Source organism: Bombina bombina, chromosome 11, assembly GCF_027579735.1.
Source record: "Bombina bombina isolate aBomBom1 chromosome 11, aBomBom1.pri, whole genome shotgun sequence".
NCBI classification, from domain to species: Eukaryota; Metazoa; Chordata; class Amphibia; order Anura; family Bombinatoridae; genus Bombina; species Bombina bombina.
In genome coordinates, this window is record NC_069509.1 from 46399072 (window position 1) to 46422827 (window position 23756).

Sequence of the window (23756 nt, forward strand, 5' to 3'; positions counted from 1 at the left end):
AGACCATAAAAATTACACAAAATGTAATTTTTTTCTTCATTTCATATTTTAGCATTTCACATTTTAGGGTAGTTTTACAAATTAAAATGATTTTTGTAAAATTATTGGTCTATTAAAAAAAATATCAAACTAGTTATGATTGGTGTGAGGAACTCACAGAATTTTATTTTTTTATTTTGTGTAAAAGCAAGTGGCAAACAGCTAAAAACAGCTCTAGCACAGGGGTGGAAATGTTAAAGGGATATGAAACCCAATTTTTTAGCCACCAATCAGCAAGCGCTACCCAGGTGCTGAACCAAAAATGGGCCGGCTCCAATGCTTACTACATTCCTGCTTTTCAAATAAAGATACCAATAGAACGAAGAAAAACTGATAATAGGAGTAAATTAGAAAGTTGCTTAAAACTGAATCTTGAAAGAAAAAAAATGGGTTTTATATTCCTTTAAAGGGATACTGAACCCAATTTTTTTTCTTTCATGATTCAGATAGAGCATGCGATTTTAAGAAACTTTCTAATTTACTCCTATTATCATTTTTTTCTTCATTCTCTTGCTATCTTTATTTTAAAAAGAAAGCATCTAAGCTGTTTTTTTTGGTTCAGTACTCTGGACATCACTTTTTTTATTGGTGGATGAATTTATCCACCAATCAGCAAGAACAACCCAGGTTGTTCACCAAAAATGGGCCGGCATCTAAACTTACATTCTTGCATTTCAAATAAAGATACCAAGGGAATTAAGAAAATTTGATAATAGGAGTAAATTAGAAAGTTGCTTAAAATGTAATGCTCTGTCTGAATCACGAAAGAAAAAATTTGGGTTCAGTGTCCCTTTAATTGTTAAAATAGCAAATATTTAACTAAAAAAGTAATATGCCTTTGTTTAACTGGGTTTTCTATTTTATTTCTCAGCAATACCTCAGTTTTCTGAACCTATAAAAACAACACTTTGTGACTGGGGAGATATTCAATTTACATTAAAACTGGAAAGGTTTTATCCCAAAGATATCCTAATCAAATGGAGCTGCTCTCATCTCTACAAGACAGTAAATCATACACAGACATTCAATGAAGATCCTTCAAATTTCACCTTTTCCGTTCAAAGTGACTGTAAAATTCCTGGACAATATCTAAAAAATCCAAACTGTAAAGTTCTTGTAACTTGGGAACACAAATCTATGGACAAGCCTGAATCCAAAGAACTGGCTACTACAGGTAAGAGAAAAGAGCACATTTGTTCTTATCGGCCAAGAAGTGGAGAGTAACAATATTACCACTATTATAAAGCATTAGACATTTGTTCTTTTAAATGTGGTTTGGACAGTAGGGATATCACCTAGCACTTTCTTGCTGTTAGGATGTCATTTGCATAGATCTCATATATGTTGTAATCTCATTCAAAAGTGGCAGAACGGAGTAGGTGAGACACCAGCACATCCTTACATGGTAAACACTGCTGATAAGGGGTTAAATTATCAGTAGATTGCCCTCTACAGGATTAGAGGTATGTTCTAAGAATGTAGCTGCACCAGTTGGGTACTGTCTGTTTAAAATAAAAAAAATGACTTTAAAAATATATAAAATGACAGTTTGAGGTCATAAATAGTTAAATCAATATTTATGCAAAGCTTTTGTGATAAAAGGTGTTTACTGCCCCTAATGCTCTGAGGAGAATTAGCTGCATATCAGCGAGAAAAGAAAGGGAACAATTGTGGCATCAAAAAAGTTACACACTGAGGTCTGCAACACTGAAAATGTTCAATATGGGAATATTATTTTCCATAGCTCTAAAAACATTCCCAATTGTCTGAGAGCCTGCAAAATATGAGGAGTGGTATTACAAGTTCACAGCAATGCAGCGATGGCAGCAATTTTAAATATATATGTATATGATTATATATATATATTTATGTGTTAATATGTGTATATTTATATAACCATATAAAAGTTAAATAACATCAGCTGGGCAAGGTAAATTAGAACTTACTATATTCAAAGTCCTTATGTTGTGTGGGTAGGGGCTAGGGATGGGCGAATGTTTCTAAACATTCGAATTTTAAAACGAATTTTCCGATATTCGTTCGTTCGAACCGAATTTCGAATGTTTAGTTAACATTCTAACATTCGATTTTCGAATGTTCGTTTTCAAATTTTTCGCTTACATTCGAAAATATTCGTTCTTATTAATAGAATGTTTTATTTTGGATAATATTATATTCGAATTCGAAATCTATATTTCACATTCAAATTCGATATATAATATTCGAATTCTATTCAAATTCGAATATTATATTAGAATTCGAAAACTATATTTCACATTCGAATTCGAAATATAATATTCGAATTCGATTCTAATCGAATTCGATGAGATATATCATATTCTAATTCGAAATGTTATATTCGAATTCGATTGAATATATTATATACTATTTTTAATGAGATATTCGAATTCGATTTAAATTTCGAAATAGTATTTGCTTTTCTAATGTACTATTCAAATTCGAATTTGTTATAATAATGCTATTATATTATAAATATTCGAAATTTTCGAATTTGATTTTAATTTCGAAATTGTATTTCTTAACTAAAATTGTATTTTTAAATGTAATATTCGAATTCGAATTATTTAATATTCGAATTTAAATATTTAAATCAAGTTATTCCCTCCCATATGTAAATGTTATAAATAGATGTAGCTCTTAACATTTCATTTGAAAGGTTTAGTTTTGGAGAAGGACGTACTGGTTTTGTGGTCGTGTACTCGTGTTGGATTATTTGGATACCAATTTGTTTCCATATACTATTATCTATTTGCTCCTCTGGCATCTTTTTTTGGATTTTTGTGTGGACACATTACACAACTGTGGAGGGTGGACTGCACGCCGTGAGAAGACTCATTTGTTATCTTCATCTTCAATCAATTTCATCAATATTTGTGGAGGTAATATGCGGTCTATTTATTTTTATAGGCAAAATACAGGCCATATTTTCATGCTGTCTTAACTAGAGCACTGGTGAAATAATCAGTACCTAAGGTGAGGGCCAATTTAGTTAACATGGTTACTGATTATTTTACCTGTGCTCCAGTTAAAGTGATATGAAACAGATTTTTTTTTTTTTTCATGATTCAGATATTTCTTTCACTTTTACCAAGAGAATTGAGAAACATTGATAATAGGAGTAAAATTGAAAGTTGCTTAAAATTGCATGCTCTGCCTCTGTCTGAATCAGCAAACTTTAATTTTGACTAGACAGACAATCCTTTTAAGACGTTATAAAGATAGCTTACTACTAGCCTAGGTTAACTTGAGGACTGTGGTTGAGAAGTACTGATGTTCATCATAGAGATGTTGTAATTGTTGTAATGTAGTGTTGTTTCTTTTTTACTGTGCTGCTACTGCTAGTCCTGTGTTGTAGTATGGAATTGGGCATTGGCAATTTGGCAGCCAGTGATGCTGACTAGGTTCTAATTTATATGTATTGTATATATACTCGATTTTATTTGAGATTTTTGAACTTTGATATGTATAATTAGGTACTGTAATGTAAAAATCTTATTTTAATATATTTATTTTTTTTTAATTGGATTTTTTCATTTTTTTTTAAAAATGGTATGCATTTTTTTGGCTTTGCATTTTGATGAGTTGATAATGCTGTAGTGCTATATTTACCTATGTAGATTGTATTGTATTGTATTTTTTTCTATTTGAAATTCCAAGTTTTAAACAACATTCCAATTTCCTTCTATTAGCTAATTTGCTTCATTCTTTAGATATCTTTTTTGAAGATATAGTAATGCACATGGGTGAACCAATCACACGAAGCATCTATGTGCAGCAACCAATCAGCAGCTACAGATGCTATCTAGATATACTTTTCAGCAAAGGATATCAAGAGAATGAAGCAAATTAGATCATAGAAGTAATTATAAAGTAGTTTAAAATCACATGCTCTTTCTGAATCATGAAAGAAAAAATGTGGGTTTCATGTCCCTTTAATAAAGTTATGATGGTGTTATTTTCAAATGTTATATCTTTTATAGTTATAGAGTTCATTTCGAATTTAAGGCCAATATAGTAGTTATATCAAGTGATAGATGTGTTAAATTTTTTAAAATTCGAATTTCAGTTATTATTGTGTTAATTTCGAATTATTAACTATTAAAGATGTAAAATTCGATTTTTAATTCTAAATGAACTATCTTCTCTATTATTAATTACTAAAGGTGTTAAAATTCGAATTTAAAATCGAAATCAACACATATCACTTTATATGACTATATGAAGTGATAGAGGTCTTGATTTCGAATTAAAATTCGAATTTTAACACAACTATTAACTATATTAGATATGTTAATTTCGAATTTTACATATTTGTTATAGTTATTGTTTTATTTTCGATTTGTATGTATTATTGTATTATTTTCTAATTTAAAACTATAGCAAAGATGTAAAATTCAAAATTTTATTCGAAATTAACACATCTTATCTATTATAGCTACTAGTGCTGTTAAAATTCGATTTTTAATTCGAAACCAACAGGTGTTGATTTCGAATTAAAAATCGAATTTTAACACAACTATTAACTATAATAGATATGTTCATTTCGAATTCGAATTTTACATATTTGTTATAGTTATGTTTTATTATCGAATTGTATGTATTGTGTTAATTTCGAATTTAAAACAATAAGGATAGTGTAAAATTCGAATTCGAATTTTAATTCGAAATTAACACATCTTATCTATTATAGTTACTTGTGCTGTTAAAATTCGAATTTTAATTCGAAACCAACACCTCCATCACTTAATCTAACAATTAAATGATAGAGGTGTTGATTTCGAATTAAAATTCGAATTTTAACAACACTATTAACTATAATACATATATTCATTTCGAATTCGAATTTTACATCTTTGTTATAGTTATTGTTTTAGTTTCGAATTGTATGTAACATTATGTTAATTTCGCATTTAAAACTATTGCAAAGATGTAAAATTCGAATTCGAATTTTATTTCGAAATTAGCACATCTTATCTATTATAGTTACATGTACTGTTAATATTCGAATTTTAATTCGAAATCAACACTTCCTTTACTTTCTATAACTATTAAATGATAGAAGTGTTGATTTCGAATTAAAATTCGAATTTTAACAGCACTATTAACTATAATAGATATGTTCATTTCGAATTCGAATTTTACCTATTTATTATACTTATTGTTTTATTTTCGAATTGTATGTAACATTATGTTAATTTCGAATTTTAAACTATTGCAAAGTTGTAAAATTCGAATTCGAATTTTAATTCGAAATTAGCACATCTTATCTATTATAGTTACAAGTACTGTTAATATTCGAATTTTAATTCTAAATCAACCCTTCCTTTACTTTCTAAAACTATTAAATGATAGAAGTATAATAGATATGTTCATTTCGATTTCGAATTTTACCTATTTATTATACTTATTGTTTTATTTTCGAATTGTATGTAACATTATGTTAATTTCGATTTTCAAACTATTGCAAAGTTGTAAAATTCGAATTCGAATTTTAATTCGAAATTAGCACATCTTATCTATTATAGTTACAAGTACTGTAAATATTCGAATTTTAATTCGAAATCAACCCTTCCTTTACTTTCTATAACTATTAAATGATAGAAGTGTTGATTTCGAATTAAAAATCGAATTTTAACAGCACTATTAACTATAATAGATATGTTCATTTCGAATTCGAATTTTACCTATTTATTATACTTATTGTTTTATTTTCGAATTGTATGTAACATTATGTTAATTTCGAATTTCAAACTATTGCAAAGTTGTAAAATTCGAATTCGAATTTTAATTCGAAATTAGCACATCTTATCTATTATAGTTACAAGTACTGTTAATATTCGAATTTTAATTCGAAATCAACACTTCCTTTACTTTCTATAACTATTAAATGATAGAAGTGTTGATTTCGAATTCGAATTTTATATATTTATTATACTTATTGTTTTATTTTCGAATTGTATGTAACATTATTTTAATTTCGAATTTAAAACTATCGCAAAGATGTAAAATTCGAATTTTAATTCTAAATTAGCATAACTTATCTATTATAGTTACAAGTAGTGTTAATATTCGAATTTTAATTCGAAACCAACACCTCCATCACATAGTATAACTATTAAATGATAGAGGTGTTGATTTCGAATTAAAATTCGAATTTTAACAACACTATTAACTATAATACATATGTTCATTTCGAATTCGAATTTTACATCTTTATTATAGTTATTGTTTTATTTTCGAATTGTATGTATCATTATGTTAATTGCGAATTTAAAACAATAGCAAAGATGTAAAATTCGAATTCAAATTTTAATTCTAAATTAGCACATCTTATCTATAATGGTTACTAGTGGTGTTAAAATTCGAATTTTATTTCGAAATTAACACATCTTAGCTATTATAGTTAATACTAGAAGTGTTAAAATTCGAATTTTAACACCATTCCATTACTAACTATAATAGATAAGATGGTTTTATTTCTAATTAAAATTAGAATTCAAATTTTTTTATCTTAGTTATCAAAGTCTAAGACAGTTCGTCTCCCATTTGGCTAAATGTTTGAAATGAGACCCCTCCACGCTTGTAATGTATTTATTAAAATTGCATAAGTACACGTACACACGCACACACAGTCATACACACACATTCTCATACACACACACAATCTCATACACACACTCTCATACACACACACTTTCAGACACACTCATACATACATACTCTCATACACACACACTCTTACACACACACACACTCTAATACACAAACACTGATACAACACACACACAGAATCTCATGCACACACATACTCTCGCACACACGCACTCATACACACACAATCCCATACACACACAATCCCATACACACATACTCTCATACACACACTCTCTCATACACACACAATCTCATACACAGACTCATACAACCACACACACACACTCATACACACACACACTCACTCACATACATACACACACACTCACGTATACTACACTACAAGTTTTACCAACTATATAGTTCTAATCTGCTTTGTCAATCAAGAACATTCAAAATCACATAGTCAGTAGACTATACAAAAATGTAATACATTTCTATTAACTTTGGTTTGCATACTAGACATATACGTAATGTTATATGTATTATATATATATGTATTATTTGGGTGTATATGTATGTTTTATCCTAAGTTAAATCATTGTTAATTATAGAGTGAGAAGATTTATACAGCAGCAGCAGTAGCAGCAAGAAATAACGACACAGACGTGCAATAGCATTTTGTTACTCATCAAATTTTATTATTCAATAAAATTAAAGCAGTGTCTTCTTTAATTGGAATCTACCAAGATGCCAAAAAAAGTTGCAAGAAGAATGATTTCAGCTTCCAGCAGCAGCAGTCAACAGCAGCAAAAGCAAATGGAGACCAATAATGATGCAGTTGAAGTAGTTAAAGAAAACAAAGTGTCCGGAACCACACGCAGTGGTCGTCAAAGAATGGCAATTCATGCATTTTTGAAGAAAAAAAATCCCCCAATTGGATCTGAACATGCAGAGCAGCAGTGCTTGCAGGAAGCAGCATTAGAAAAATCCACTTCTATTAATGAATTACCCAGAGAACCAGCAGGTGATAATGGAGTTGATCTTGAAATAACTATGGAAACTTCCGGAAGGAATAGCAGCAGCAGTAGCAGCATCTCTGTAGAAAATGAAAATAATTCTGAATTTGAATTTGAAGATTTTATATCTGAAGGATCTGTGTATACTCCAAATCTCGATTGTGATTCTGATGATTCAGATTGTAGTATCATTGAGGAACCAAATCCACCTTGCACCATCACTTCTACGTATCCACTGTTCCAAAAGCATCTCAAACGTGCTATTCCATCCAAAGAGTCACCAATGTTGCAGTCACAGTCAGATAGAATTCATTCTAATGCTGCCAACGGGGCCAAACAAAGAAAAATTCCCACAATTGAACCACTAGATGCTACACCACCACAAGTTGCAACTTGTGAAATAAGAGCAGCTGGCGCTGCTGTAATGGAAATTCCATCATCATCATCCATTATGACTCCCAGGTCACGTAGTAGTGCAGTAGGTGGTAGTGTAGTTTGGAATTTTTATTCTGTCGATAAACTAGATCAAAGTAAAGCAACATGTAAAATATGTAATAAAAAAATAAGTCGAGGAAAAGCAGGAAGTAATTTGGGAACCACTTCCTTGCGGTCTCATATGAATAGTAGACATAAAGTGATATGGGACAGATATTTAAATAAAAATCTTGCTTTATCCACAGAAAGAAATACTAATGTTATGCTACCACCTACTGCCAATGATGATGGCTTTAATAACACCAGTAGAAGTTCATGCAGCAGCAGCAATCAACTTTTATCAAATTTAGTGCCAAGTTCTGGGAGTACAGCAGTGTCTAAGCGACAGAGTACTTTACAAGTTGCTTTTGAGAGTGGTCAAAAATATCCCCCAAACCATGAACGCGTTCGCCAAATTAATTTTAAAGTTGCAAAAATGCTTGCAATCGATATGCTTCCTTTTAAATTTGTTGAAGGTCAAGGCTTTCGGGAATTAATGCAATCAGTGGTTCCCCGTTGGCAAATCCCGAGTCGTCATTATTTTTTACGAAAAGGTGTTCCAGAAATTCATAAAATTGTTTTACAAAATGTTGGCAAACAATTAGAAATGTCAGAGTGTAACAAAGTTCATATTACAACTGACATGTGGACAAGTCCACAGGGTGCAGACTATATGACTGTGACTGCACATTGGGTATCATTTGCCGTAAGTAATGACTCTAATGAGTATGTTTCCTCAAGGCCAATGCGACGTATATCTTATCGTAAGCATGCAACACTGTGCATGAATAGTTTTGAACGAAAGAATCACAATGCAGCTAATATTCTTGATAAGCTGAATGAAGTAATAAATGATTGGTTTTTGCCACGCAGCCTCACGGTTGGTTTTGTGTCTTCAGACAATGGCTCTAACATTGTTTGTGCACTCAAGAATGGACAAATGATACATGTGCCTTGTTTTGCACATATATTAAATTTGATTGTTAACAAATTTCTTTCAGATTCAACACATATTCATGACATGTTGAATGCTTCACGAAAGATATGCTCGCATTTCCACCGTTCCTACCATGCCCAAAATTCGTTACTAACATTACAAGAAAACAATAATTTGCCACGCCATCAACTCATAAATGATGTTTCTACGCGATGGAATAGCACGTTTGACATGCTTCAACGCCTTTATGAACAACGAAAGGCAATAATTGAATACCTTATGACTTTAAGAAAAACATTAGATGGAGTCCATTTGACTTCGGCACAGTGGCATCTTATGAGTGATGTGTGCAAGGTTCTTCAGCCGTTTAAAGAGGCAACATTAATGGTAAGTGAACAAGATGCAAGCCTTAGTCAGGTCCTTCCATTAATTTTGCTTCTTGAAACTAGACTGAGTTCCTTGCATCAAGTGCAAGATAACTGTTTATCTGATTCTGCTGAAGATGAGAATGATATAGAGTTGTTTGATCTTGCTCAGCTTGGAAGAAAATTAATTTTGTGTTTGTTGAAAGATCCAAGGATCATCTCCATCAAAAAAAGAGATGAGTACCTTCTTGCTACTCTGTTGGACCCACGTTTTAAAGGTCAGATGTATAATTTTGTTGATGGAAAAGAACATACGGTTGAGAGATGCAAGGGAGTACTCATCTACAAAGTAAAGCAAGAAATTGAAATTAATCGGCGAGCAAACTCAAACAACTCTACAAATCAGTCTAGCAGCAGTTGCACTGGTAGTGGTCGGACTTCTTTCCCAGATTGTAACAGTTCTGAGTCTGACTCAATATCTGACAATTCAGTGTGCGGCGGTAATTCCACTAACTCATTGTGGGGTCTTTTTGGCAAATATGGCATTATGGCTACAGGTCAAGATGCAAGATTACATGAAGACAATCAGTGTTCTGCAGTGCAAATGGTAACTGCATATATGTTGGATAACACTTTTATAGAGCCTCGTTCTGACCCATTGAGTTACTGGAAATCCAAAAAAATATTATGGCCTGAATTGTCACATATTGCCTTTCAATATTTAAGTTGTCCCCCAACGAGTGTTCGGTCAGAGCGTGTGTTTAGTGCTGCTGGTAGTGTTGTGACTGATCAGCGAAATAGACTATCTAGTGTAAATGTTGACCGTTTAACATTTCTCAAAATGAATCAACACTGGATACCAGAACAACATCAGTTGGAGGCTATCAGACAAAACACTACCGGCAGCAGTGATACAGACGACGATGATCCCTCAGAACAAAGACCAATTGTGTTTGCGGTGGATACAAATATGTAAACCTCCCCCAAAAATTTTTTTTAAAAGGATATAAAATATAAAAATTATTTTTTTAAAAATTAAAGTATAAAAGATCATTTTTATTTTTTATGTCCTTTTACTGCTTCTTCGGCTGTCCTACCGCTACCTACTGCTACTGCTGCTGGATTTCGAATCAGATAAACAGTGTCTTGTACTACTAGAATTTAATGTTATATGATATTTAGCATTCATAATCTACAGTTGATGTTGCTAGTGCTGCTGCTATTTCTGCAAATTATAGTATTTCTTTTGTAAAAAAAAGAACATGAAAAATCTACCATCATCACCTTGCGAATATTTTAAAAAAATGGCGCAAAACAAAGGGTTTCTTTAAAGAAGAGGACTTCTCCTGCTGAATGCTACACAAGCTCTCTAAGGTAGGAATGTGGTTATAAATCTAATTTAACTTTTAAAAAAAATTTTGTCTACTGTTTTATTTACTTAAATAACCTGTTTTATTTTTTGATATTATACAGGATCCTTTCAGAATTCTAATGCCGGGCCTGGCCCTTATTTGACTGTGTATTTAATAACTGCTGTTGCTGTTGAGAGTTGGTACAATTTTCTCAAAGGAATTTTCCATCTCTGAAAGGTATATAGTTATTAGTATTGCATACCCCTTTAATTCATTGACTTTCTTTTACTAAGTTTTTTATGTTATTTTTGTGTATTGTTAACTTAATTATTCTGTTTTTCTTTTTTATACAGGATCCATTCAGAATTCTAAAGCCGTCTCTTATTTGACTGTGTATTTAATAACTGCAGTTGCTGCTGTTGCGAGTTGGTACAATTTTCTAAAAGGCATTCTCCATCTCTGAAAGGTATATAGTTATTATTATTGCATACCCCTTTAATACATTGGCTTTCTTTTACATAGGTTTGCATGTGTTATTTTTGTGTACTATTTACTTAATGAATCTGTGTTTTTCTTTATTATACAGGATCCTTTCAGAATACTAAAGCTGGCCCTTATTTGACTGTGTATTTAATAATTGCTGCTTTTGCTGCTGCTGAGAGTTGTTTCATTTTACTAAAAGGCATTTTCCATCTCTGAAAGGTAATAATATAGTTATTACTATTGCATACCCCTTTAATGCATTGGCTTTCTTTTACCTAGGTTTGCATGTTATTTTTGTTTACTCTTTAATTAATGAATTTCTTTAATTTTTTATTTTTTATACAGGATCCTTTCAGAATTCTAAAGCCGACCCTTATTTGACTGTGTATTTAATAATTGCTGCTTTTGCTGCTGCTGAGAGTTGGTACAATTTTCTCAAAGACATTTTCCATCTCTGAAAGGTAATAATAATATAGTTATTAGTATTGCACACCCCTTTAATGCATTGGCTTTCTTTTACCTAGGTTTGCATGTGGTTTTTTTGTGTACTGTTTACTTAATGACACTCTGTGTTTTTCTTTATTATACAGGATCCTTTCAGAATTCTAAATCCGGCCCTTATTTGACTGTGTATTTAATAATTGCTGCTTTTGCTGCTGCTGAGAGTTGGTACAATTTTATAAAAGGCATTTTCCATCACTGAAAGGTAATAATATAGTTATTAGTATTGTACACCCCTTAAATGCAGTTGCTTTGTTTTAGATAGGTTTGCATGTGTTATTTGTACTGTTTACTTAATGAATCTCTGTTTTTCTTTATTATACAGGTTCCTTTCTGATTTATAAGTCTGTGCTTTGTTTGTCTGTGTATTTAAAAAATTGAGGAGCACTGACTACAAGTGCTTCGTTTCTGTACTGCTGGAGTTTTCGTTTCTGTACTGCTGGAGTTGTGCTGAGAACAGGATCCTTTCTGATTTCTAAGTCTGGCCTTTGTTTGTCTGTGTATTTACAAAATTAAGGAGCACCAACTAGTCTACAAATGCTTCATTTCTGTACTGCTGGAGTTGTGCTAGAAACGGGAAGATACTTTCAGATTTGCTAAATCTGGCCTTTGTTTGACTGTTTATTTACAAATTTAAGAGCAACAATTACAAATGCTTTGTTTATGGACTACAAATTAATCTACAGACTGCTGATGGAACTGAGCTGAAAACAAATCAGTTTCTGTATTTTTCGAAAAATGCTGCTTACTGCTGCTGCTGACAATATTCTTCCATCTCTATATAAAAATAATTATTCATGCCAATTATTGGTGTTGTGGGGAGGATTGTGGAGAATTTTTTCAAGTGTTTATTGATTATTAAAAATAAAATAATATATAAATACTAAGACCAGTTGTATATCTTTATTTTCTCTATTATTTCAGTTATGATAACTATGAGGGTCATATAAATAAATCAAATAGCTAACACAAATAAAAACACTTATTTTATTCGAAAAAATAAGACAATAAAGAATAAACTTTTTTGATGAAACAACTTTATTGTTGAAAAAAAAATTAAGATGTATATTATTATTGCTATTAAAGTATTGTTCAAAATTTATAATTCACAACTCGAAATTTGATAGTGTTAAAGGGACACTGAACACAAATTTTTTCTTTCGTGATTCAATTTCTGATTTGTCTTTGTTCTCTTGCTATCTTTTTTTGGAAAATAAAGTATCTAAACTTTTTTTTGGGTCATACCTGTGGACAGCACTTTTCAATTGGTGGATGAATTTGTCCACCAATCGGCAAGAACAACCCAGGTTGTTCACCAAAAATTAGCCTGCATCTAAACTTACATTGTTGTAATTTAAAATAAACATACCAAGAAAATGAAGAACATTTGATAATAGAAGTAAATTAGAAAGTAGCTTAAAATTGTATGCTCTATCTGAATCACAAAAGAAAAAAATTTGGTTCAGTGTCCCTTTAAGGTAATTGTATTTATTCATGGGCAACAGTGTTCTTCTAACACCAACATGCAATGTGCATTGGCGTATTTAGATTTTGTGCAGCCCTAGGCACTCAAAATTCTGCTGAGCCCCCCCCAAGGTCTTAGGCATTTTTTGGAATTTTTTTTTTTATTTGGAATAGTATTTCCAAAGTAAACGTCCACCAGAGCTTGCAAAACACTTGCACAGAGAGTGACCTACATAATCACAGACACATACAAAGTTATGCACATAGACACTGTCACACATGCGCACGTGCACACACACACACATATATATAAATATATACACTCACACATACAAATACACAACTATTACTACAATATATGTAGAAAAACTCAGATTCAATACTTTGCAAGCACAATGCTGAGTGTTGTAAATGCAAGAAAACTAAATGTAATAGCTATTCGAATAAAAGAAAGGTTCAGAGTTACCTCTCTTATTATACTCCCTTGATTTTAAGTTTCGTAAACTAAGTCTCTCATTAGATACCTGTATAATACTTCTAAAATAACTCTATGAAATATAGCCACAACAAATCTACTGCACCGCTCACATATATGCTGCCCTAGGCAAGGGCCTTGTTTGCCAAGGCCAAAATATACACCCCTGCCTCCATAGTAACCTACCTAATCAACTACAGTAATTTAATAGAGGGGGGTTATGAATGAAATAAGACTGTTTCGCCCTATCTTGGGGCTCGTCAGTATGGCGTAGGTTAATTATTTCACTCAATGTGTAATTTGAGTGATTAACATCACCAGCCATAGACAGCCTGTTTGGCCCATATGAGCCTCCTCCAATTAAATATTACTAAGTATCAATGTTTAAAATGTAAAAAAAAATATTTATGATAAATACATGTGAAATATAAAAAGGACATTACAAAAGAAAGGTTTCATGTCCCTTTAAATGGTTGGTTATAGAGGAAGGTTAGTATAGTAACCGATTAAAAAATACCACCTATGGTAGATTATTTCACATGTGATCCTCTATCAATGATCATCATATCATAAGATTCTGAAGTTTTAAGGAATAAATGAGGAATTGAGTATTTTAATTTTAAATATAGATATAAAATCTCAAAAAGATGAAATGCTTGAGTTGAGTTGAACATCAACCATACAAAAAATAAAATTTTGGAAAATGAATGAGGCACAAAGATGGCGAAACGGGCTGCCTATGGTTGATGTATTTTTATATCTCAACACATTTCACCTTTTTTAATATTATAATAGACTAAAAAACATTACTTTCTGATCTTTTTTTTTTTTTCTTTTTCAAAGTTAGAAAATGTATTTTTTTGTGGTCACTAATTTCTATACAAGGTATAGATTTTCTTAATCTTACAATAAAATTTAGTTTGACACAAGAGCTGTGGGTGAGACAGAGACTAAAGTCAAGCGTGACTGATTTGATTATCTTCAATGAACAAAAATTTGTCAATACAATTATCAATAGTTGTTTTGTTTTACTTTAGAGATAATATGTCTAAATATTTCTTGTCTACAAGAAAAAAAAGGAACCAACTTGTAACTGCTTCATCTCTGTGCTGTGTGACTGTCTGAGAATGAACAATTTTGAACATTTATTAAATATTTCACTCAGTAAATGTGTATTTGTGCACTGCAGTGTTTATTCACTGGTTTTGTGTAATATTTCTTTTTTTGATTAGCTCATCTTTTTATATATTCTGTTAATCTTAAAGATGATCAATAACTAAGTCAATTAGCAAGACTCAGGCTGAGTATTTGTGATGTGCACTGCACATTTAGATGCAATCTTCAATGTTAAAATTGAACTTGCACAATCCTTAAAACAATTAATTAATTTATTATTAGCTGTTTTTAAATAGCATGTGATGTCCCTTTAAGAGGTCCGCTATTACAGACCATAATCAATTGCAAAGTATTCTTCTCAGATTCCTTAAAAGGATAACTGGAAGGAAGCAAATTTACAGGGGAATTAAAAATCCATTCCATTCTCGGCATGTTTCAAAAGTAAACTACCATGGTGGCATGGATGGCACAATACCATGTGCATTTTAAGAGAGGCTTTTAAAAAGGTGTGTCAAGCATTAAAAAGATAATGTCAAAATTAAACTTCAAATTGTTGATTAGATAAAGATTTGAACATTTTTCAACATTAATTTCTTTTTAAATATACAATTGTACACCTTTTGTTTTAAATTATTGGGGGTGAAATGTTTGGCCTAAATCATGCCATCCTTGGTGTTAGAAAAACTTCCAAGTTAGCAAGGTGATCATGTGATTCATTTTAAATTAATAATGTACCTAGTACTTACCGTACCAAACCACAAAAAAAAGATATAAAAGCCTTCAATTTCATATGCATAATGAGTGACGCCCAACTACAGAGCGCAGCAATTTTCAATAAGTTTCCGATTAAATTCGATTTAGGAAATGTACAACAAATATCGCTTGATAATCTATGTTGAAAACAAGATACCTAGGTAGAGGCAAGGCATTCTGGGCCCCTAAATGGCAGGAAATAGTGCAGACTGCAGACATCCAGTGCTGTTTCAATTCATTCTTGCAAGACTGCTGCCATTTAGTGATCAAGAGACGTGCACACTCCTGAGCTTTTATTCCTACTTAATTTCAACAAAGATACCCAGAGAAAACAATGTCAGTACAGTAGAAGTAACTAGAGAACTTAAAACTTTTGCTCTGTCTGAACAGTGACAAATTTAGGGTTAAATAATAAATATACCATTCCCTGCAAAGAAATTGTCAAGGCAAACTGCTTTAACTAACACATAAAAGGGATTGGTTTTGATTTATTTGTTTTTGTTTAGTTTTTTTGTGTATGTGTGTGTATGAGACAGAGTGTGTGCGTGTAAAGTAGAGAAAAGACAACAGAGTTTAGAATAAGAGATATAATTAAACACATAAAAATTCATGAGGACAATGTGAGACGCCCTTTAATGAGTGCAGCAATTTAAAATAGGTTTCCCATTTAATGTACTTTTATTTAGGAAATGTACATAAAATATCGCTTGATAATCTTTTTCTGAAAAGTAAAACTAGATACCTAGGTAGCAGGGACGTGCAGTCAGGGGCACTGGCCATATGCGGTCAAAACTGAATGAATACAAACAATTAATATTTCTAAATAACAAATACATATATTTTATTCACTTGTTAAGTTATGGAGAGACTGAGAGGCAGTGAGTGAGCACTACAGGTCTGCTTAGATCCATTGCTCACCATGACTAGTATTTCCTATGAGCCGCGAGCACCAGCGTCCAGCACCACCCACAGAGTTGTTGCAGCTCAGAGCAGACAAGAATAAACCCAATCTGAGGCAGCTCCCATAGTGTGTATAAAATATGTGTCAGAGTGTGTTGGTAGTGTACGTGTGTGTGTATATATATATATATATATATATATATATATATATATATATATATATATTGAAAGTAATGCATTCATTTTGCAAACTGCAAGTCACATAAAATTAATATGATAAGTGATAGAATAAATTAAAAGTAGCGCTACAATAGCTTTAAGTATTAAAAACTATGGGTAAAAGTAATAACAAAATTTGATGATAATAAGTAATAATTATAAAATTCTTACACAATCAATATAAAGTAATGTGTGATGATAATATACAAATAAACCACAATAGGAGAATTAGCTAGAAAAACATAGATTGATTTAATATAAAAAGATGATAAACGAATAACACTTGATAAAAGGAAGCAGAAAAAAAATTAAGCATATAAAAAATATTTTTGGTAGATTTAGCTTTTTTAATAATGCATGGACAAACAAAATAAAATAAGACAATCAAATGAAAGAATGTCTACATCCAACCAACTTAATGAATTTGGTTGCAAAATTCATATATAAAAGAGAGAGAGCCCAGAATTTAAAAAGTCTTGATCGACATAAAATGATTCCTTTCTTAAAATAATTAATCCAATGGATCATTATAGAGAATTACCTTTTTTTAAAAAAAAAAAAGCATGTCAAATAGGTAGGCGTTTTGGTATCTTTAGCTGTACCTATAGTTAAAGCTAATAGTCTTTTAGCGTCCCAAAAATGTAGTTTCAATTTATCACTTAAAAGTTGTTTTGTATCTTAGCTGTACCTATAGTTAAAGGTAATAGTCTTTTTGCGGTCACAATTTGTAGTTTCAATTTATTTCTTAAAAGTTATGATTAGTAGTTCAGTAAAAATAGTAGTGGACAGCCACTATTAAAACTTTCAGAGTCCCGCTGTGAAATGTTAGGAGCACAGTTTAGTACACACAGATCTTACTTGTCAGATTCATACATTAGGTGGATATATACCTGGCATGCTGTGCATGCAATCTCACCCTTCAGCGTCCACAATCTGAGATCTGGCAGGCTTCTGATGTCGGTGCTCGGTAATGATTGTAGATGATTGTTTGTCCCAGTTCTTTTCAGACTTGCGCAAGTCACCGTGGTAAACCAGTGTTTCTTTATACCATAGGTGGATATATACGTGGCCTGCTGTGCAGGTAATCTCACCCTTTAGAGTCCACAATATGATATCTTGCAGGCTTATGATGTCGGTGCTCGGTAATGATTGTAGATGATTGTTGGACCCAGTTTTTTTCAGACTTGCGCAAGTCACCGTGGTAAACCGGTGTTTCTTTATACCATAGGTGGATATATACGTGGCCTGCTGTGCAGGTAATCTCACCCTTTAGAGTCCACAATATGATATCTTGCAGGCTTATGATGTCGGTGCTCGGTAATGATTGTAGATGATTGTTTGTCCCAGTTCTTTTCAGACTTGCGCAAGTCACCGTGGTAAACCGGTGTTTCTTTTCTCAGTGATTTTCCTGCTCTTATTACTTAAATGTACGCAGGAAGCAGTAGACAGCTTGCAAACTTCCCGGTTTGGTTAGGGATCTTTATTTGATATAAGGAAACAAATCCTGGGTACAGCTTTTAAAAATACACAGCTTTCTAAGCGTTTCACCCGATTTCAGGTCTTTTAAAAAAAAAAAATGTTATAAGTAAATTTTCTATACTGATCCATTGGATTATTTTTTTTCAGAAAGGATTCATTTTATGTCAATTAAGAATATTTATATTATGTGCTCTCTCTCTTTTATATATGAATTGTTCAGTTCAACAAAATTCATTAAGATGGTTTGATGTATTGTATACATTGTTTATTTTGATTGTCCATGCATTATTGAAAAAGCAAAATCTACAGAAAATGTTTTCTATATGCTTAAATTTCTTGCTGCTTCCTGTTATCAAGTGTTATTCGTTTATCATCTTATTATATTAAATCAATCTATGTTTTTGTTGCTATTTCTCCTATTGTGGTTTATTTGTATATTATCATCACACATTACTTTATATTGAGTGTGTAAGAATTTTATACTTATCACTTCTTATCATCAAATCTTGTAATTATTTTTAACCATAGTTTTTAATACTTAAAGCTATTGTAGTGCCACTTTTAATTTATTCTATCACTTATCACATTTTTTATAAGCAGGAGGAGGTTATCATAAAAGAGGCCTAAGTATTTGAAGTCCAGCGCTGAAAACTTAACACACATAGAATTAATATCAAACAGCTGAAGCTGACAACTGACAATTATCCATGTAACAACAACCAGTTTCATCATTGATAACATAACAGTGCAAGGAGTTGTATTGTAACTTTATAACATATCCATGAAAGCAGAAATGTATACAGCATTACAAGCACAAAACCATTACTTTAATATTTCATAACAGCTTATTATTTACTGCATGCATAACCATTATTCTTGGTTTTTCAAAAGATACTTCAGAACAACAATATGAAAAGAAAGTTCATATCAATAATTGTGCCTTATACATAACATTTGAAGCCATATTAATGAAGAGTCCATGTCCATATAATGCTAATTGTCTATCACAGCAAATACCCTGGGGGGACCGTTAAGCTCCGACTCCGAGTCCGTCTAGCAAATCGAATCACTCGATTGGTATTGTGAGATAACTATTGGAATTTGTAAATTTCTCCTATATATGTGGTTAAAAAGGAATGAAGGGGCGCTCTAGACGAGAGTCAAACAGCTCACAACAAATACCGAGGGGGACCGGTGAGCTCTGAGTCGCTCCAGTATATCGAATCACACGATTGGTATTGTGACGTGAGATGGAATTTGCAAATTTCTCCTATATCTGTGGTTAAAACAGAATGAAGGGGCGCCCAAGATGAGAGTCAAACAACTCACAGCAAATGCTGAGGTGGACTGGTAAGCTCCGAGTTGCTCCAGCATATCGAATCACGCGATTGGTATTGTGAGATAACTATTGGAATTTGTAAATTTCTCCTATATATGTGGTTAAAAAGGAATGAAGGGGCGCCCTAGACGAGAGTCAAACAGCTCACAACAAATACCGAGGGGGACCGGTGAGCTCTGAGTCGCTCCAGTATATCGAATCACACGATTGGTATTGTGACGTGAGATGGAATTTGCAAATTTCTCCTATATCTGTGGTTAAAACAGAATGAAGGGGCGCCCTAGATGAGAGTCAAACAACTCACAGCAAATGCTGAGGTGGACTGGTAGGCTCCGAGTTGCTCCAGCATATCGAATCACGCGATTGGTATTGTGAGATAACTATTGGAATTTGTAAATTTCTCCTATATATGTGGTTAAAAAGGAATGAAGGGGCGCCCTAGACGAGAGTCATACAGCTCACAACAAATACCGAGGGGGACCGGTGAGCTCTGAGTCGCTCCAGTATATCGAATCACACGATTGGTATTGTGACGTGAGATGGAATTTGCAAATTTCTCCTATATCTGTGGTTAAAACAGAATGAAGGGGCGCCCTAGATGAGAGTCAAACAACTCACAGCAAATGCTGAGGTGGACTGGTAAGCTCCGAGTTGCTCCAGCATATCGAATCACGCGATTGGTATTGTGACGTGAGATAACTTATGGAATTTACAAATTACTCCTATATCTGTGGTTTGCTTAGGAGCATAAATTTTTGACAAAGTTATGGCTTTAATGTTATTTATAAGGTATCATTATTGATATGATTAGCGATACCACGATACTGTCCCATAAGGCGCCTCTCTCTGTTCTCTGCTTCTACAGATATCTGCCATTATTGATATGAACTATCTTTCCATATTGTTGTGCTGAAGTATATTTGAAAAAAAACAGAATAATGGTTAATGCATGCAGTAAATAATAAGCTGTTATGAAATATTAAAGTAATGTTTTTTTGCTTGTAATGGTGTTTAAATTTCTGCTTTCAATGATATTTTATAAAAATACAACTCTGTACACCCTTAAGGAATGATGAAACTACTTGTTACTTGTTATATGAATAACATCACTTGTCCACTTAAGCTATTTGCTATTTTAACTCTATATTACAATTATAGTGTATATTTGCTATTTTAACTCTATATTACAATTATAGTGTATATTAGTGTATGAGTGTGTATGTTTGGACATATCATAAATGTTGATGATGAGATAGTTACAAAATAAAAGTTTCATTGTATACAGGCCTGTGAAAATAGTTTACTTACAATGCAAACAAAAAATTAAAACAATATCTAGGATAAAAATGAATGTCATCCAGCCTTGTACACATATTAACTGCCAGGCTGTATACCAGCACAGCCCATACTCTAGCTGTAAGTGCTCATACGCCTCAAACCCATATCACTTGCCTCTGTGTACCATTTGTGTTGATAAGTATAAATATTGGAACTACATTTGCATATATTTAACAACTATTTAATTATTTTCTTACCTGTATGCGATTGCGTGTGTTGTAAAGAATGCTAATTGTCATGTAATTTAATCGTAACTTTAAAGGGACAGTAAAATACAAAAGAAAATTTACATGATTGAAATAGGGCATGTAAATTTTAAACAACTTACAAATTTAGTTTTTTAAAAAAATTTGATTTGTTCTCTTGGTATACTTGAAAGCTAAACCTAGGAGGTTCATAATCATATACAGCAATTACTAATTTCTTAGACCTTGAAGACAGCCTCGAATCTGAATGCATTTTGACCGTTTTTCAACACTAGAGGGCATTAGTTCATGTATTTCGTAAAGATAACATTGAGCTCACGCATGTGAATTTACCTAGGAGTGAGCACTGAATGGCTAAAATGTTAGTCGATCAAAGTGACTGAAATAACAGGGAAGTTTGCATAGGCTTACATACAAGGTAATTACAGAGCTAATACGTCTATTATTATTATAGCTGTTTTGGTTTATACAAAACTGACGAATGGGTAATAAAGCAAAGGGATTATCTATCTTTTTAAACAACAAAAAATCTGGTGTTGACTGTCCCTTTAAGCTAACTCTATTGGGTTTATATATATGTGTCTTGTGCGTTTTATAGCCCTTGGCAGTGCCCTACAACAACCACCAGGCTCTGACCTCAGTCACCGTCTACTGCACGTCACTGCTAGGTAGAGGCAAGGCATTCTGGAACCCTAAATGGCAGGAGATAATGAAGACATCTAGTGCTCTTTCAAATCATTCATGCAAAACTGCTGGCATTTAGTGTTGATCAAGAGACGTGCACACTCCTGAAATTTGGTACCTGCTTATTTTCTTAAAAAATACCCAGAGAAGACAATACATGTTGTCACTTGTCAGTACAGTAGAAGTGAATTGGGAACTTAACCATATGCTCTTTCACAGGCTAATTTCTTAGACCTTGAGAGCCGCCTCTATTCTGAATGCATTTTTATATTTTTTCACCAATATAGGGTGTTAGTTCATGTGTGTCAAATAGATAACACTGTGCTTAGACACTTTAAGTTAGCTATGAGCCAGCACTGATTGGATGAAATGCAAGTCTATCAAAATAACTGAGATAAGGGGGCAGTCTGCAGAGCCTTAAATTAAAGGAAATCACAGAGGTTAAAAGTGTATTAATATAACCGCAATGGTTATGCAAAACTAGGGAATGTGTAATAATAAAGGGATTATCTATCTTTTTATACAACAAACATTGTGGTTTTGAATGTGCCTTTAACAAAAAAAAAGGATTTGATTTTTTATTATATTTTTGTTGAAGGTTTTTTTTCATTAGAAAGAGTAGAGGAGAATAGAGAGTTTAGAATAAGAAAGAGATACAAACCGAAAATGTAATGTGGACAATGAAAGACGCCCCCTACATAGCGCAGCAATTTTAAAGGGACAGTCTAGTACAAAATAAACTTGCATGATTCAGATAGGGCATGTCACTTGAAACAATTTTCATATCTACTTTTATCACCAATTTTACTTTGTTCTATTGGTATTATTATTTGAAAGGTAAACCTAGCAGCAGGTTTATATACTAATTTCTTAGACCTGGAGAGCCGCCTCTATTCTGAATGCATTTTTATATTTTTTCACCAATAAAGGGTGTTATTTCATGTGTGTCAAATAGATAACACTGTGCTCAGACACTTTAAATTAACTATGAGCCAGCACTGATTGGATGAAATGCAAGTCTGTCTAAAGAACTGAGATAAGGGGGCAGTCTGCAGAGGCTTAAATAAAAGGCAATCACAGAGGTAAAAAGTGTATTAACATAACACCATTGGTTATGCAAAACTAGGGACTGGGTGTGTAATAAAGGGATTATCTATCTTTGAAAAAAATAACAATTCTGATGTATACTGTGACTTTAAATAAGTTTACCATTTTATTCTATTTAGGAAATGTATCACAAATATCGCTTGATATTATTTGTTGAAAACAAGATAGCTAGGTAGAGGCAAGGCATTCTGAACCCCTAAATGGAAAGAAATGGTGCAGAAATCTAGTGCTCTTTCAAATCACTCTTGCAAAACTGCTGCCATTTAGGGATCAAGAGACGTGCACACTCCTGAGCTTTTGTTCCTGCTTGATTTTAACAAAGATACCAAGAGAAAACAATATCTGTACAGTAGAAGTAAATAAAGAACTGAAAATGTATGCTGTCTGAACAGTGACAAATTTAGTTTTAAATATCCCTTTAAAAATAAAAAGGGAAAATGCAAAAAAAGGAACTTTTTTTTTTTGTTTTTATATTTGTTTTATATATTATTTTTTTTATATATTTTTAAAAAAAAAATTATATTTTTGTTTTTTATATTTTTTTTTATATATATATTTTTATATATATTTTTTTATATATATATATTTTTTATATAACAGTATATATATATATATTATTAAAATAAACTATGCTACCTATGACCTAAAAAAGTGATGGAAGGCAAGGTAGTGGTTGGTACTGTTAGCACTAGGACATAAAAAAATACAAAACAGAAAAAAACACAGCAAGCAGCAATTCCAGCAAACAATAATCCCTTTAAGAGGGTAAACAAAACAAACAGGGAAAATAAACCTAGAGGAGTAGTATATTTTTTTTTGTGGGAGAGGGTTGTTCTAAAATTAGTCTGACTCTTGACATATAAGAATGCAGGACCCGCGTCACTTCCGGTG

The 23756-nt window shown here is 32.2% G+C and overlaps 2 protein-coding genes and 1 long non-coding RNA gene across 3 annotated transcripts in view; all 3 read left to right on the top strand.

Moving 5' to 3' along the window:
• Window positions 1-23756, top strand: part of LOC128642066 (uncharacterized) — a 169553-nt gene that overhangs the window by 138917 nt on the left and 6880 nt on the right. The window contains exon 6 of the mRNA XM_053694723.1: window positions 911-1213. Coding sequence (XP_053550698.1) covers window positions 911-1213 — 303 coding nt within the window. The remainder of the gene's footprint in view (window positions 1-910; window positions 1214-23756) is intronic.
• LOC128642064 (zinc finger BED domain-containing protein 6-like) lies at window positions 2759-10511 on the top strand. The gene is made up of 2 exons (XM_053694721.1): window positions 2759-2939; window positions 7269-10511. Exon 2 carries the CDS (start codon window positions 7405-7407, stop codon window positions 10423-10425), a length of 3021 nt encoding a protein of 1006 aa, XP_053550696.1. The 5' UTR covers window positions 2759-2939; window positions 7269-7404; the 3' UTR covers window positions 10426-10511.
• On the top strand, window positions 10605-11483 carry LOC128642067 (uncharacterized). Its single transcript, XR_008399619.1, has 4 exons — window positions 10605-10823; window positions 10923-11038; window positions 11155-11267; window positions 11388-11483. It is a non-coding gene; the product is annotated as an uncharacterized LOC128642067 (long non-coding RNA).